This window comes from Mastacembelus armatus, chromosome 21, assembly GCF_900324485.2.
Source record: "Mastacembelus armatus chromosome 21, fMasArm1.2, whole genome shotgun sequence".
In the NCBI taxonomy this organism is placed as follows: domain Eukaryota; kingdom Metazoa; phylum Chordata; class Actinopteri; order Synbranchiformes; family Mastacembelidae; genus Mastacembelus; species Mastacembelus armatus.
In genome coordinates this window covers 10,683,230-10,701,167 of record NC_046653.1, presented here as the reverse complement: position 1 = coordinate 10,701,167, position 17,938 = coordinate 10,683,230, and the positions used below count along the sequence as shown (strand labels likewise).

The following is a 17,938-nucleotide window of genomic DNA, read 5'->3' as shown; positions in this document are numbered from 1 at the left end:
CTCATTAGCCCGTAAAACATAGCAATGAAACCTGTCTTAACCTTGCCTTGAAGAGCTGCTTATCCCCATTAGTTTGGCTGCCATTATGTTTTAGTGTCCCATGAGCCTCTAAGTGCTTTCAGATGCCTTTTTACACTCAATCCCTTTTGGGAAACACTGTTTTCCATCCAGTCTTATAAAACACAAAATTACTGTGTTGAATACATATGTGAACAAAGAAAAGCTATAAATGACAAACAAGATATTACATATACACGCTGTCTGTCTGCAATTTAAGCCAGAAGCTTTCGAACTTTACCTAAAAATAGCAGTTTTGATGCTGCCTCTCACGAAAAGAGTCAGTGCATTTTCATAGTTTGCTGGATCTCATTTACAATGGGATTCCTAAATATAATCTATAAATAAACTAAAGATTGTTATTCTATTGCAATTTCCCAATTCACCAGTCACTAATTAGAAGAACAGACAAAGAGGGATAACATTCCTCATTTATTTAAAGGTCACTGAAGCCATGGCTGCCCAAGAACTCTTTATATCACCTTTTCCACTTTTCTTTTGTTTCCATCTGATGCAAATGGATTGCAGATGCAGATGCCTCCTACAAGCTATCCAAAATGCATTCCCCTTAAAAGTATAAATCACTCCATTCCCTGAAGTCAGATTTTAGATACATCCGCTACTAAGACGGCTAGGGATAAAAAAAAAAAGTCTTTTACTGTGTGGAGAACAGTAGAAAATCCAAATTGACGCCCAGAGCCATAGACAGAATCCTAATTAGATAGACAGTCATGGCAGGTCCCTGTTGTGATTATCTGAACAACATCTTGTGAGCTAGGCAAATTTCACCTCATTGGCACAGATTGAGGAATGCAGGGGCTGCAAATGAATAGATAAGTTGTTAGAAGATAATGATCATGATTATCTCAGAAGAGAGATTTAATATTATCAGCATGATGGAGGTTGTTTGGAGTTGACTCTGAAAATCTGTTGGTAAAACAATCTATGAGGGCAGGAAAGTGAGAATACTAAACTCACAGAAAAATGTAATAATTCTTTTAACCGTGTAATATTTTCTGCTGTGTTCAACATAATAGGTTTCAGTAACAGCTGTCTTTAGAGTGGTTAAAGTACATTCTCAAATTCAAAATTCAGTTCCACCAATTAAAAATGCATTAATTCATTCCCCCACATCCCATAGCACTGCCTTCAAATTAGCACAAAAATGCACTAAAAGCACTGGTCCATTTTGTTTATCTTTACTTCATTACTGTAACTTGCTGAAAGACACTGCAGTCACTTTTTTTTTTTTTTTCAAAATGTGAAGTTTTGGCATCTGCTGGCATGCCCAGTAATATGAAGGAGGCTGGAAAGACCCTAAAGAAAATTGTCAGTCACATAAGTCCCTTCATGAGTGATCGAAGATTACATATACATCCTCTGGTCCTACTCACCATAATTCATGTCATGTGTTAATATCAAAGTCTATGCATTATTTTGACATTTGGAATTAGTATATGATTGCCTGCATGTGTACATGTGCATGCCTGTGCAGGTAATATCTGATGTGAATTACAGTTCCAAAACTTTGATGTGGTCAGTGGAGTTAGCTGCGTATGTGAGCCAGAAGACTGTCAGAGTCGGATTTGTTGGAAGAAAAAGACCAAAAAAAAACACCGCCCCACTGTTATGAATTCACAGATTAGGGTTGACATATAACTTTATTTAATAATAGATCCTTTTGATAAGCTAACACACTTTTCTCTAAAAAAAAAAGTTTTTTCTCTGTTTGCCTACTGAAGAAAGGAGCATGAGCAGTAAATCTGACATTATCGAGCTTTAAAATGCATTTGATGCTTATTGCTAATCTGGATTAAATTGGTTAAGGGAGATGTTATGGTTAGGAAGTGTGTTGCCTGTGTATTGTTCAGATGCAAAGCTCCTAATCAGAGTTCTCTGATAGTAACAGGATGTGAAATCCCTTTGGTAAGAAAAAAAACAAAAACAAAAAAAAACAGGTTGAGTTCTTTTACCATGAATTTTGAACGTTTTGGTGTAATAATATTTTGGTGGTTTTTCTATTGTCTTGTTTAGAGTAACAAAATAGTTCTTACATTTCTTACAACATTAAAAACATTTAAAGAATCCTTTAATTGTGAGACCCCCTGATGCCATTTTCTTATTTTCTTTAATCTTTGCTGTATTTCTCTTATTTCTCTCTTTCTTGCATAAACATAGACTGAGCAGCTACGCATAGTTTGGGAGTGCAGTAAATTCTTGTCAAACAAACCAAACAAAGCATTTTATCTCAAGACACAATCCATTAAGCCTATTTTAGTCTCTTTCCCTCCTCCTCTGGCTCGAGTTCTCAGTGGAGTTATTTGGCAGTTTTGTTGTGTCATCTACTGTATGTAATTACAATCTTTGTTTTGATAAAAAAAAAAAAAAAAAAAAAATCTGGAAATGTTCTCAGTGATCTGTTTGTAAGATGTTTTCACTTCATGTTTTTGAGGGGAAGAGGCTGTGCCATGGGCTTCTCTTCTTTTATTGATCCAAGACAGCAAAGGGAAACTGACACATTTTCTAATACTGTACACACACAGACTCATCTCCTGATGTTTCCATAAAAATACAAATATAAATATCAAATACAATGAAAGGGGCACTTTTGTGGAAATCTCTAAGTAAGAACATTTGGATTAGGAGCACTAATCAACCTAATAAATGCACAATTACTTCATTTCTACCCTTCCACCCACCCAAAACCTCTCTCACCTCCTCTACATCTGCTGACATCCTCCTCCTCCTCCTCCTCCTCCTCCATTTCTCACCTCTACCTCACCTCATTCCCCTCTCTTTTCTGTCTACCAGGTCCTCCATCAGCTCCTCGAAATGTGATCTCTTCCATCAATGAGACTTCAGTAATCCTGGAGTGGAGCTGGCCTGAGGATGCCGGGGGCCGCAGGGACGTCACCTTCACTGTCCTCTGTAAACGCTGCCGCAGCAGCAATGGTGGCTCCCAGCGCTGTGAACCTTGTCGGAGCAATGTTCGCTTTCTGCCAAGAGCCACGGGCCTGCACAACACCACGGTTACAGTGGGGGACTTATTAGCTCACACTAACTACACGTTTGAGATCGAGGCGCAGAACGGAGTGTCGTCGCTGGCGCCCAAGATGAGGCAGTACGCCGCCGTCACCATCACCACCAACCAAGCTGGTAGGCTGTCACAGGAGTTGGGTAGATGGACAAAGGCATAGGCTCATATAATAAGACTGAGATATATATTCTACAACCTCTAACCACAAGTGTATACACTACCAGTCAAGTGTTTGGACACACTGTCCCATTCAGTTCATTAAGAAAGTGTTCCCTCCTCTCTCTAAGTGTGTTCATTATATAGTACAGCAGCCTATAGTTTATGTGGTCCAAACATATGCACTCCAGCCATCAGCCCTGGACATTTACAAGCTGATCCCAGACCTCTATTCTCTAGTTTAATGACTAGGATCGAATGTCTTCCGCCTTCGCAAAAAATATCTCATCCTTTTAACAGACACTCTTAATGTGAGGATGGGCTCCTAAAACTCCCATCAATCTTTTATACAAATATCTCTCCTCACATCCAGTACTTAGAAGAAAAAGAAGGCAAAGGGAAGCGATGCTGTTAAATTCCAGGAGTAAAGTAAATCTAGCTGCAGTAGAGACAGAAATCACTGACTCTAGCAATGGTCTCACTGTAGATTATCAATTTATTCTTTATTTTATTATTTATTGCTTTTCCTTCTCCTTTCACCATTCATACACAGTTTGCAAATCTATTTGTTCAGGTTTTTGTGTCAGTCGCTCAGCTTTTTTTTTTTTCTGTTTTTCGCTCTCAACCATGACCTGTCTTTTGTCTTATTTTTCCCTTTGTCTCTTCATGTGGACACAAGATATTTTATTTCTACCTGTCACTTTTTCAAACCCAACCAGCCATTCTCTTATTCTTTATGTGATTACACATTTCTTTGAAGGACTTTTTTGTTCCAAACCCTAGAAGTTGATTTAGTACTTTAATACTTACTTGGGAAATGGTTTTTGAGGAAAATGAACATGTTCTATCACAAGCTGTCACACAGCAAGTTGAGACTTACAGTACACAGTCCAGCACATCACTGATAATGGGCAGAAGCCAAGATTGTGAATTTAAACAGGGTGGTCAGAGCGAATTTGTCTTGAAGCTCAGTACAATGGGACTTCAAGCTTGTTCTGATTTGAACCCAGACACTGGATCTAAGATGTACCTGCTTTATTGCTATAATTTACAGGTTATGCACTGGCACTTTTCACATAGAATCAGTGAGCCAGGACAGAGGACGCGGTCAGTGAATGTATTTCACACTTTGAAAAATCAAGAAAGGGCTGATTAAGACAGTTGATAAAAAAACGTACATATTTCTTATATTAACTTAACTTATTAAATCAGTGTCACAGCGTTGTGAAAAGCATTCATGCACCTCACACTTTCACAGGGTGAGCACAACACGTCTAGTGGAGCAAGCAGCGGGAGGAGAGAGTCAAACGCACCTCTCTTTGAACTGAATCGTTGCTGTTTTGCTTTTCTCGGATATATAAGTTAAAAGGTTTATATTGTGAAAAACAACAGTATCTGCACCAGTGGATTTCTGATGCCTGTCGATCCTTTGTTACTTTGGCAGCTCCAGAGAAATTCAGTATTCTGCTTGACTGATCTGTCGTGTTGCACATATTAAGTGATGAGTTCCCTTTTTCCTGTTTTTTAGTAGGTATAATGTGTATAATGTGATCAGTATACACCATACGGCTTTATTGTTAGTATTCTAGGAGAAGGACTAAGGGGCAAATATACACAAAGTGCACACACAGTGCAAAGATAAATACATTCAAAAGAACATGAAGACTGTCAGTGTGATAAATCTGAAAATGTGAAAGCTTGTGCGTACACAGTACATATATAGATAAATATCTACTGTGCTTCCTCCGTGTTGTCACAGCTGGACTATATTATACATGAAAAGCGCCTTTTAAATGACAAGGTAGGGAAGCGCAGTGAAACATAGATTCTGGGTTTAGCCGCGTTGTTTACATACATGCTCTTGTGTCTAGACTGAATGTAAGTCAGGACTTTCTTGTCATTTGTAGTTAAAAGGAGAAAAGGTCAATGGGGAATTAAAGCTAAACATTTTAAATAGAGACAATACAAATGGAAAAGATAACCAGATTTAGAAAAGCTTTAGCCTCCTCTATTAGTAAGCATCCTAATCTTTGTGTGGTTACTTAGAGGGATTTCTCTCAGCGACTTGAATATATATTACAGTTAAAAAGGGATTAGCGACACTAAGAGGTCAGCGTGTGCTCAGAATATTGAAAGTCATCTTTAATGTTTGAGTGATCATCAGAAGTGATGGATTCTGGTTTTTCCCATATCGCAGATCACACACACACACACACACACACAACACAAGCAGACTCAATGTACACACAGGCATAAAAGCACAAAAGCACACACTTTAGCACTATACCCACCCTCCTCACCTAACATACTCACAGTCTTCACTCTCTCTCCCTCTGTAACAAATATCTCAGCCTGCAGCTGCACACTCTCCATCAGCCCTGAGAGTTTACAAGGATTAGGTATGTCAGTGCACTAGCCCCACCTGTCTGTCTATGCACTTTCTCACACATACACACATACAGATGCCAAAGCTGTTAAAAGCTGGATTAAGTGTTTCCCTGGAAAGGAGTAGCGTGTCCTGGCTGCGCTGTCAAGGTGCTGTCAGATAGCTCTCCTCTTTTCGCCTCCATTGCCCTTCACTCGTTGTCATAACTATGCTAACAACAGAGTAACTGTTATCCATGTTTAGAGTAGTCTAGCATCAACAGTCTGAACTGCAGACTGCACTTGGTACAGAGGGTTTGATAGGAGAAAACACAGGCAGACACAATGCATAGGGGCAAATTTCTTTTTTTTTTTTTTTTTACCTGCTTACTGCTCTGATTATGAGGTTGTGAAATCCCAAACAATATTTCTCAAAGGCTGTAAATTCCTTGAAGCAATGCCTTTATGCCACTGAACAGCACCTCTTTTCACCAAATTCTGCTAGACTTCAAACAATGAATTATCATCACTTCCAGTAGTGTGTAAGTGTCCTACATGATAAATAGATGTCTTGCAACAGCTGTATCATGTCCCTCACATCACAGGTGAATGATGGTGAAGACCAGTTTTTAAGGCCATTATGAGCCTGGTATGCTGTATCAGTTTTACAGTTATACCATAGACAGAAACAGAGAGTGACAGCAAATTAAGTGCTTGGCAATAGACATGCAGACAGAGAGAGAGAGAGAGAGTAGCGCAAAAGGAGGAGAGGAACATGAAGCTGCCTCGGAGCAGCCCAGACACAGTAAATCATTACCACTATAAACCGCAGAGCCAATAAAAAGCACAGCCTCACCCAGCTATCAGAACCAGAGGGGAGAGGAGGAGAGGAGGAGCAGGGGGTATAGAAACAGATTCTCCCCATCTGGATTCATTACAGGAGAAAAAATAACTTCCCGCGGAAATACACACGAGTATATGCAAGGAAAGACACAAACACACACACACACACACACACACACACACACACACACACACACACACACACTCTGCAGCCATATAATCACAAAAAAGAAAGGCTCGAACATTTCAAAGACAAACATGTTTTTCCCTGTGGTCTAATAAAATTAAAAGTCGATGCCTCAGATGCCGGGCTGGCCCCAGAGCTGCCTGGCAATTAGAGAGCAGTAAAAAAGGGAAATGAGAAAAGGGAGTGAAGAAAGCGAATGAGGGAGGGGTGCAGGGCTTGATAGAGGGAGGGATGTGCTGAATTACAAGATTGGGACCATGTGAACTCCCTGAGGCAAAACGATGCATGGGTGAAGGACTGGCGATGGAGAACGCACCAAACTGAAAGGGATGGTGACAGTGGTGCAGAAAGAGAAAAGGAAAGGGATGGGTTAATAGGCTTTCAAAATAAAAGAATCATACAAGGCTTTTCCTTAATACAGTGGAACAATAGATGCTATGATAAGACTGAATTGGCGTTTCATATTCTCACCAGCTCAGGAGACCCAGTAACCAAACACAGCCTTGTTTTTCCAGATTTTGACAAAATTGGCCACTGAGTCTTACCAGAGATTATTTCTTAAACTTGAGCTGACAGACTTTTCTGTGTCTGCTCGGCATTGGTGGTTACTGCTGCTAATAGTAACCACTCAGTTGTTCCATATTTATTCTGGAAACAGGAATTATTATCAAAGCTTCAGAGATTTCTGTTCTTAGACCAAGCACGCAGCCTTTTTGTAATCATAAATGTCAAACCTTTTGATTCACTTAGTATTTGTTTGAGTTATAATACAGGTAATTTAATATAGTAAAACTGATACATTTTTAAAAACAACTTTAATACTTCAGTTTAATCTGACGAGGTTTCTCAGAAGAGGAGGTAAGGATGAATATTAAAGGAACATTTTGAATAGTAAAATGGGTTCATTTTTTGGGATGTATTTAAGCTTAAACTTTTTCTTAAGCACAATTCACTGAATTGCTCTGAGGTTAAATGCAGATATCTTTAACTCTCATTATTGTTGTATATGTTTTAAGTCTGTGTGTGTATACGCTTAAAGCACCCGGCGGCCCTGCACTACAGCCTTTTAGGTAGCCCCACTGGGCTTCAGCAAACTGAATTAGACTAACAGGAACCAAAGACAATTGCCAGGATGCAAACTGGAGACTGAACTTCGCTGAAAGTCACAATACAGGAGCTCATTCTCTCTCCCTTATTCACTCTGTCTCTCTCGTTGTCTCCCACCCAGCCCCATCTCCGGTAACAGTGATCAGAAAAGAGAAGACGTCCCGAAACAGTGTCTCGCTGTCCTGGCAGGAGCCAGAAAGACCCAACGGCATTATCCTCGACTATGAGATCAAGTACTATGAAAAGGTTGGTGCAGAATATGTGAAGGCTTGAAGCAGTGAAACTGCACTTTTTAAAAGAACAGTTCAACATTTTGGGAAAAAAAACACTTATTCACATTAGTGCCAACGGTTTAATGAGCTGATCAATGTAACCATCTGTAAGTCAGGATAAGATAATAACCAACATATGAAATAATTAAAATAGTTTTATTTAAATTGTGACCAGAAAGTACTTTTTTAGATTTACTTTTAGTTGTCATATGTTTGAAGTTTAATGTCACAAAAAAACACCTTTATAGATAATTAAAACATAATTTAGATTAAACATAAGGGAAAGTTTGGGTTTGGATTAAAATCTTTAAGAACAACAATGATTTCTCACTTTCAGATGTTCAGTACAGTAAAAGTGACCTAATTCCACTTTTATATGTTACACTGACAAAATGCCCCCTTTACTAAACAGAGGGGTCTTGCTTTGGATGTAAAATAAGGTATGCATTGTGATATCAGTCTATAGGATGAGATGAAAGTGGACAAATAGAAACTCTTATCTAAAGTTTTAAATATTCTGGTGAACTTTAATTGCCGTGTTAGTGGTACAAAAGTGCTACACATTTTTCTTTGAAAATGCCATAAAACCGATGTTTTCTGACTGTTTTCTGACCATAATGAGCCAAAGACCACGTCACATTAACCCCCCACACACACACAAACACACGTTCCCTCTGCATTGATCATGACTCCTCCTTCCTTCTCTTGTTCTTTAACTCCAGGTTTTTTTTTTCCTCTTGTTGTTTTTCTGTCTCCATCCCTCCCCTCCTTCCCTCATTTTTACCTCTCATCTCCTCTTTCCATCTCTACATCTATCTCTCATCCTGTCCTCCTCTCCCCTCCGCTTCTTAATGGAGACAAGTTTTATGGCAGACAGTAAATGCGTCTGTGGGGTCGCTCATTCCTCTGTGAGGGAAATTAGTGCAGAACGAATTACACTGGCTTTCAGCACCAATGCTGTGCTATGGCTGACATTTGATGGTGAAATTAGCCGTGGATGCAAGTTTAATTGCTATGGCAGATTCAGTGTGTATGGATGCATGTGGGTGTATATTTGTGTGTCCCAAATCACAGTTTGCTTGAATGCCAACAGTGGCCCCTAATCTCTTGATTAGTAGACTGACAGAAGCTGTTTCCTCTTTAAACTTTCTTCCCTGCTCAGCCATCCTTACCTAAGATGTGAAAACAAGGCAGAAAGCAGTGAAAGGAAAAGTTCTTGAAAGATACTGGATCAGAACTTATTTCAGGTTTAATTGTCAGCTGTGGTTTTCCAATCACATAGACATGTTCACTCACTGCAGAGACATCTTCATTCAAAGAGAAACGAGAAAAAATGAGAGGGTCAGCTTCCAAGGAAGAATCTGTGAGACAGACTTTCTGGGCCTTTGCATTACTCCAGGTTAATCACACTGTCTCTCAGAAATTACTGGACAGACATAAAAGCACACACATGCAGAAATCAAGTTCCCAGAAGATTGGCAGCACCTGGATGAATCCACGGATTTCAGAGTTTATGCACAGGGATTTTCCATGCTGAAGAATAAAACTGGGACAACCAGGGGAGACCCTCACACCAGTCCAGGATTGAGGCCTCTTTATGTGGAAGGAGAGGGATGCTGATGACCTCTAGCCTACCAATGAGCAATGCCATAGGAGGGCAAGAGTTGGAACACAAGCTCCCCACAACAAGACCACACCATGACTCACTGAAGAGACAGAAAGAGGCTTCCACATACAGCACACACACAGACATAATTGCATACACACATAAACAGGATGGTGAAATGGAACACAGAAGTCGACCAACAGAGATTTAAAGAGTAAGCTTTTAGCAAGAAGAAGATGTTCAGATTTGCTGTTTCAGCCAGACTTTCTGTTTGTGGTTTTCTCTGTCTGTATTTACACAAGTTTAAAACAGACATGCACAGTCTACATTATCTTGTAATCCAATAGCAATTTACCAATGACTCTAGCATCTACTAAAGCATAGAAGTGAACATTTTGCCAACAACCACATAAGTCAAAGCAAAATACGTTTGTATAGCAGATGGAATCCCCAATGGACCAATAGTTTTTGGAGGTCAGACCAATGGCAGAGAAAGTCACACAGTCACAGCTATGTTTTCATTCTGGGGCGTAGAAATCCATTTTGTGTGAGAAACAAAAGAAAAGTTTTAGAGGGGCATTTTAAAAGTTGGGATATTTAATCTGAAATATTTCTAGTCTCTGCAGCCACTGCAACCTAAGTGCTGACTGGACTATTCACCTGTTTTTTGTTTCACCTTTATTCCACATACAAACACTAAAACTATGTTGACTTGTTATTACCACAAAACACATACAGGTGAAAAAACAGAAGATAGCCAGCGTTGTTTCTTGTTTGTTTTTATCCTCCATCAAAGATGATCATTTTTTCCAAAGAATCTTAACCAACGCTAACCAAATTAATATTACTTTGGTTTGCAGTATAACTAATGGATATATGTATAGCAGTCTATGGATCTGAGTGGTGACTTGAAAGTCTCTATTAGAGTTAATTTTAACTATGAGGAGGTCTGTGATATTAGTTGCTGGAATGGCACATGCCAGGGAAGCCTGTGCAGCTCATTATTTCCAATTAAACCAACCCAACAAATGGTTCGCCTCTGGCTTTGCCCACGCTCAGCAGTTTCTTCCAGCATACCACTGTGTCACACTGTGAAACCAAGTGACTAAAGTGCAAGGGTTGTTCACTTCCTATCCTATATATGGGAATGTTTGGTGATATTCTTGGGAATTCCCAACCAGAAAGCTTCCCAGAAGAAGAGAGGTGTTTCATCTTTGGAAATCCCAGGATAACTGTATGATCTTCCTGTCACTTTAACCGGCTGAAGGGCATTCTGCAGACGATAAGGGATTTCCAAGTGCTCTTTGTGGAAATAGAATTTGCGGGAATACACTTTGCTGATTGTTTTTGCATGTTTTATCATCATAATCTAAAGAACAGAAAGAGAGCTTCAAATCTACTTTAATTTGGCCTGTTTATTTAGGCTTAGATGGAAGGAATGCTGGCTGAAACGCTGTATTTACAAGACTCCTGCTGTACATCTCCTGGTTTAGGGTTTATATGTGTCTGCATCCATGACTGTGCATGTGTGTGTGTGCATGTCATACAAGCTATAATTTCCTACAGCTTTGTTTACCTTATGAAAGCAGAGAACACAGCACATAGGCCATATCAAATTCTAGCAGGGTTCTGATGAGACAAACACACGCAGTCACACACACAAGTGGATCGTCCACAATCACACGGCTTGTCGGGCTGCAATATGCATAGAGGAGAAGTGTCTTTTTCTGGCTTTCTGTATCTCACACATATACACAGACATTGGTGCTTGTGCCACAGGAGTTCATATGCTGTTCTGAGCACTTGAACAGTGACAAGCTACAAGTAGTATTTTACCCATAATGAAGTATTGTCCCAGTGCAGGTCTGGTGTATCATTTACTTCTTCACACACATACCAGATCAAAAAGCTTTGTACACCATAAAACTCTGATTCGACTCTGTTAATGGGTGTGAAGTTTCTTTTGAATACCATTTGCGCATGTATGCGTGTCTCTGAGTGTTTATACCGTTGTCTTTACCAATGAGCGCCTGTTAATAACTGGGTCTATAAAATAAGGATCTGACTCTGCCTGGACATGGTTCGGCCTTGAGTGGTTTTTATGAGCTTGGCTATGGCGCAAAACATGTAGCTCATTTTCAGGATTGTTGAAGTCATCTCTAATAGCTTGTCATTAAGATTTAAGATCAGCCTTGTCCTATTTTCCCGGTATTTGACATTGTGTTTCATAGCACACAGCATAGTAATAATATGATTGCAGGCCTGTCTAAGGCACGGATGGGCTCAGCAGTTTTCACTAAGATGCACGGACAGAGAACCGTGACATTTGTTGATGACCGTTTTTGTTGAGGTAATAATTTAGCCTCCATAAATAGCTAGCTTTGTCCCCCTAATGCCAATCAGTCTTGCACTTTATGAATTCCACCCATCATGTTTATCCATCACAGTACCACCATATTTGAATTTTTGTGTTATTAAGTAGTGTGTCTTCATGGTACGGGATTATACAGCGTTATAATCAGTCTACTATCCTGTCACTCTGCTTGATAGTGACCTAATGTAATGTAATGTTGACTTAATGTATTTAATCGCATTTTGTTTTATTTATAACGTTCGTTCACTGCTTATGTTTGTCAGCAACTGTCAAAGCAGTGTTGAGAAATACATTTTAATTGCTTGATTAATAATATTCATATATTCTTATTTAACAATCTGACACATACATAAATAAACAAAAAGCTCTGCTATGCATTATTTATGCTTTATCAAGTGTTTGGTGCACATTACTAAATGAGGTGTAACTCAAGGGACACAGCCACTGTTTTTCTGACGATTCTGCATGTACTTGCAGAGTGTGTTTTACATCAGTTCACCAAATGTGCATAAACATTTTGTTTTGTTTGACTGTTCACTAGTGCCTCGCTAAGATTTTTGTTTAAGCTATGAAGTGTATCTGTTGCTGAGGTTTGTATTTCATCAAGTAACACTTGACTGTAATAGAACATACGACTGCAAAAAAATATATACATTATCAGCAAGCAGCAACAATGTTTGAAAATACAGTAATCACAGCTTAATTCCATCAAACCTACCCACCCACCTCTGTATAGTACAAATCTGCTAAAACCCGAGGACTACTTTCTGTCTTTTCTCTTGTGTATCTACTTACTGCCCTCTAATCTTTTCTTCACCATTTTTCTTCCTTCAACATCTGGAAGCAATGTGCCAAATGCAGACCTGGTGTGTAAATCCTGTTGTTTTATCAGTGGAGATCAGTAGGAGAGAAGTCTTAAAATATAAGGGCATAATTCATCAAATTGGGGAAAAAAATTTTTTGCAATGTGCCTGGGATGTTTATGCGTGTGTGTGTGTCTGTCTGTGTGTGTTTAAAAATATATATCCACAAAATGCACACTGTGTTGTATTGTACAAATTGTATATGTACAGTATGTTGCATTCATCATCAAGTCCCAACCTCAGAGTAACAGAGATGTTCCTTTCTCAACCCTTCTCTTTTCTCTGGCCATCTTGTTTTACAGGAGGAGCAGGAGACCAGCTACACCATCCTTCGTGCTCGCGGTTGTAATGTGACTCTGAGTGGTCTGAAGCCTAACACTGCCTACCTGCTTCAGATCAGGGCTCGCACCGCGGCTGGATATGGAGCCACCAGTCCCAGTTTCCAGTTTGAAACCAGCCCCGACTGTAAGCTCAGTGCAGTAATCCCTTATTGCTGTAGTAGAAAGACTGATGTGTTGGGTTTGCTGGTTAGGCAGAAGGTCTCGTACATGTTACTTGTTCTTAGTCTTACATTAAGAGGGAAGATCAGGTTACATCACTTTTACAAACCTAATTAAATCAAAAATTTAGCTTAAGCTATGCTCAGTTGTGTCCAGTTTTGTGTGTGTGATTACTATAGTTTTCGATAACAGCAGTTATTTCTATTTTGTTGGTAAGTCCCTGAAAATGTCCCAAGAAATATTTCATGTCAACTGAAATCAAATGGATCTTCGATACTGATAATATGTGGCAGATGGTGAAATAGGACTGGAAGGTGAATTATGTGTGTATGTTCATGATTTTGTTTGCTTATTCATTTTTTGCTGTCTGACTTTCAGCAGCCTTCTCTATCTCCAGCGAGAGCAGCCAGGTTGTTCTGATTGCCATTTCCTCCGCCGTGGCCATCATCCTGCTCACTGTGCTGCTCTACGTCCTGATTGGCAGGTCTGTCCACCAGTCACTTCACTTTACACTTCATTTGAGCGTCATCACCTCCAATCACAGAAAACCTTCTGCTCACCAGTCAACACCAAACACAAAACATATTGATGTTTCACCTATTGTGTCATTTCCCTCCTTAGCTCTGCTGTAGTTCCAGGAAAGGCTATACTTAGTTGTGCGAGAATTCCATGTTTTTATGCGTGTGCGTGCCTGTGTGTGTGGTTGGAGTTGGCAATCAGTACTGTTGAGAGAAAGTATAAATCCATGGCTCATTATAAGACTTACTGATCCTCTTTTGGCGTTACAAGAGCAGGGATTACACACACAAACACTGACACACGCACACACGACGCTCACTGGCCTTCATGCTGAGACAGTGGGTGAAGTCTTATTGGGAGAAGCGGCACTACTTCTGACCGTTCTCCATTTTGGTTTGGCAGGTTTTGTTGCCACAGCAAATCCAAACATCCTGATGAGAAGAGACTGCACTTTGGCAATGGCCACTGTAAGTACTGGATTCTCCATAGGCCTGGCCTATCAGTCCTTACTACACTTCACTGCTATTCACTGAGTAGAAATACAACTAGGTAATTACTTCATAGATTGTGTGATTCAGGGAGACATCTTTATCAGTGAGTTTTCACACCACTCAACCAACAGTGTTAGTTTTAGAGCAAATATTTCCAAACTTTAGATGCTTTCCCTTTTACTCCAGTTCATTTGGTTGCATGAGAAGACATTAATCAGACCAGGACCATGTTGAGAATGAGGTTTCTTGCACCATTTGAAAACCAATCCTTGAGGCTTTGGTTGGAAAGGGAACAGGTTCAGACTCTTATGGTAGCCAACTAAACTGAGTAACTAGAATTAAGATTTAAATGAGCTCTAATTATGGGATGTACTGCACATTACAATCCTTTCTTTTCATCCTCACGTGGCTTCATATACATTTTTTTGTACTCCCTATGCTTAACTCATTTTTTATATCACCCCTGCTCCTCATTGCCGCTTGACTTATTTATATATAATGTGTTATTTATTAGGAATACCACTACCTTTAACCTTGACCTGGACATTAACACCAGAACTCCCCACACACTGAACAGCATCTGCCCACTCCTTCAAGAATAGTTAGGATGGGTCAGATGCTGACCATAAATTTCCCCCCAGGGACTAATAAACTACTACTTTATTACTTAAAGGATAGGTTTACATTTTTCTGTTTTAAAGCAATACTCAAATGACTATATGTATATTGCCATTTGATCACTATGATTGTTCATTGGGTCCATAAAGACTCTTCATTAATGTGATCTCTTTTTACATTCTTTCTTTATCCAACCCTAATATTAGACTTTAGGTTCTTAGACGAGCTGATTGTTCATTCTTTCATAGTTTCTATGTTCTTAATGTGAGTTTATATTACAGATTAGCTGTATATTGATGACTCTGCATCTGGACACAATTTTCCTGATTGAGATTTTACAGTTTTACTTGGAGACAGGCCATATGTCCAACTTAGCAGCATCTGAGACTCACTGTTATTCTAACACATGATTGACTGTATTAACTGGCTCCTAATTGAAAACCCTGCTCCGTGAAGGAAATTCTTCACCAAAACTCAAGACTAAATCATCCTCAAAGTTATGGTGGTGTTGTGCAATGTTAAGTAGGTACTTATAACCAATGTGTTTTCACTTCTGATATTTATATTAAAGCTAAGCACTAGTACTCATATGTCCTTATAAAGATTGATGTCATTATTATATTTTGAGGACATATGGACATAGGAATATACACCCACAGGGAGGGAAAGTGAGGCTTTTTAAACGGTCAATAATTGGTACAATCCCGCTCTCTGTTGCAGTGCGCCTGCCAGGTATCAGGACCTACGTGGACCCCCATACATACGAGGACCCAAGCCAGGCTGTGCATGAGTTTGCCAAGGAGCTGGATGCTTCCTGCATCGCCATCGATAAAGTCGTGGGAGCAGGTGAGGCTAGACAAAGAAATTCACTTAAAAGATTTTATCACCCACAGACAGCGTGTAGGTTGTTACAGCTAAAATTCAAATTCAGCTGAAAGACTGCAAAATGCCAATCTCAGTCTATTTCTTTTGTAAAAGTGACAGTTTTGGAAACAAGTGTATATTTCTGCCTTTTGGTTAGCATACTGCATAATGTATCTGGGGCTTTGTTGAACACTTACAGTAAATGAAACCTCAGATTTTATAAGCAGTGACAGACAGCTGACAGTGACAGATAACTGAAAATATATAATGCTAGTGCTAGTGCTGCATTTTCCGTTTGAGGTTATTTTATCTTATCTTGAATCTCTGAACAGAAATTATAATCAAGAAAACAGGACCTGAAGAGTCTCTAAAACAAAGTATAAAAAATTGAAAATAGAGAGAATATATACCTTCTTTTCCTCTCCCACCTCAGAACTGTCTCTTTACCTTCTGACACTTTCATGCTCTATTTAAATGACAAAGACACACCAAGTGCACAACCACTCAGAGAAAAATGAAATCCATGTAGAGCACCTATATATCTACATTTTCGAGGCAGCAGACTAGTTTAACTGTGCGCCATATACTGCACAGCTGGGTATGAGAAAGCATTTAATGTCCCAGCTTGAGGTCACTTCTTTCTTTCGCCTCTATGATAGAGTGAGAGATGATGAAATGGGAAGGTATTTCTCTGCACATGTTCCCTTCCTTTCTCTTTCCTTCATTTTCTTCCCTTCATCTCCCTTTTTGACTATTGCTCTAATCCTAACCTAAGTTTAATGATCGCAACAGTAAAACAAGCTCCCTCTCCTCTCTTTGCCTCTGCTGTCCTCCTGTACTCCCTGATAAGTTGAGCAGGAGTGCAGACGGGAGGGTAATGCATTGTGATTCATGTCGAGTGCAGGCAGAATAGAGGGAGACTAAAGCACACAGCGCATAACGGCAGGCCGGTCTCCAGGGTCTCTCCAACCCTCCACACTGTAAAGCTGTCAGGACGGCCTGAGAGTCTAATACCTAAGACTCTGGACTACGCTCTACTCCACAATGCATTTTTCATAGTACCAAACACAGACAAAGCATATTAATCTCTATAGGGTTGGAGTGATCCATAGCTTGATATTGTTTTTTTGTTTTTTTTTATTAGAAATCAGATAAAGACAAGTCAGCATTGTCTACTTCTGATAGGAAAAAATTGTGTTCAGTATTTATTAACCATGGAATCTGTCAATACTCCGGTTCTCTACAGGACTCCCTTATCATAAAGTGACATTTTGACTTTACACAGTATTAAATCAGCCAGAACAATTACAAGAGAATCTCAGGAGCACATTGTCAGATGACACTTTTATCTATGCGGGAAATCATGTTCATGAAAAAGTATAAAACAAATGCCATTCCATGGAAAGGCAGTGAAAGCATATTAGTAATCACTTATATTGAGCTATCCAGCACCCCAAATCAGTTTTACCTTGACACAAGAAGTCAACACAAAAGCTTAAGCCATGTTATACATGTTTTCATCTTGCACCTTGCAATACACCACCATCTGTGTGATTTTTATCAAACATATAAGAGCTCTGAACAATATACAACATATCTCCTTTTCTCCACCCCTACTTTAGTTCCCATCTGTCTTCATTAAACATGTTAACAAGACCTTGATCTTACTGCCAATCGATGATTGTGTGTTAAAAGACAGAATGCAGTCTCTGCTCTGCTTACATGGGTCAGACTTTAACATCAAAGTAAGTTACCTAGTGCTGCTCAGAGCAGGAAAGAGGTGAGTGTCCCTAATCATGCCTTATTATAACGAGATCTTCTTTCTTGGAGTGACCACATAAAAAAAGGTGCCTTGGCCTGGCTTGTCTGTCCGCTGCTGAGGGCCAGAAGAACTGTGCAGAGCAGGGAGGTACAGGCATGCTTTTGGTATTTAGACAGGTTGTAATTATTTTGGCTTAAGTTCTTCCAGATCTCATTGCTGCAAGTCCAAGTTTTGACCCATGCTGTCGATGCAAAGGCTGCTTTGGGAAATGACTGTACTAGATGGAGAGAAATCTGTACATGTCTTAGCTCTGACATC

At 39.6% G+C, this 17,938-nt stretch overlaps 1 protein-coding gene across 3 annotated transcripts in view; it reads left to right on the top strand.

Annotated features, from left to right (window-relative positions):
- epha3 (eph receptor A3) overlaps positions 1-17,938 on the top strand; it is a 116,276-nt gene that overhangs the window by 74,600 nt on the left and 23,738 nt on the right. For all 3 annotated transcript variants that reach the window (XM_026295076.1, XM_026295078.1, XM_026295077.2), the window contains exons 6-11: positions 2,869-3,213; positions 7,873-7,997; positions 13,169-13,331; positions 13,745-13,850; positions 14,288-14,352; positions 15,715-15,840. In XM_026295076.1, coding sequence (XP_026150861.1) covers positions 2,869-3,213; positions 7,873-7,997; positions 13,169-13,331; positions 13,745-13,850; positions 14,288-14,352; positions 15,715-15,840 — 930 coding nt within the window. The remainder of the gene's footprint in view (positions 1-2,868; positions 3,214-7,872; positions 7,998-13,168; positions 13,332-13,744; positions 13,851-14,287; positions 14,353-15,714; positions 15,841-17,938) is intronic.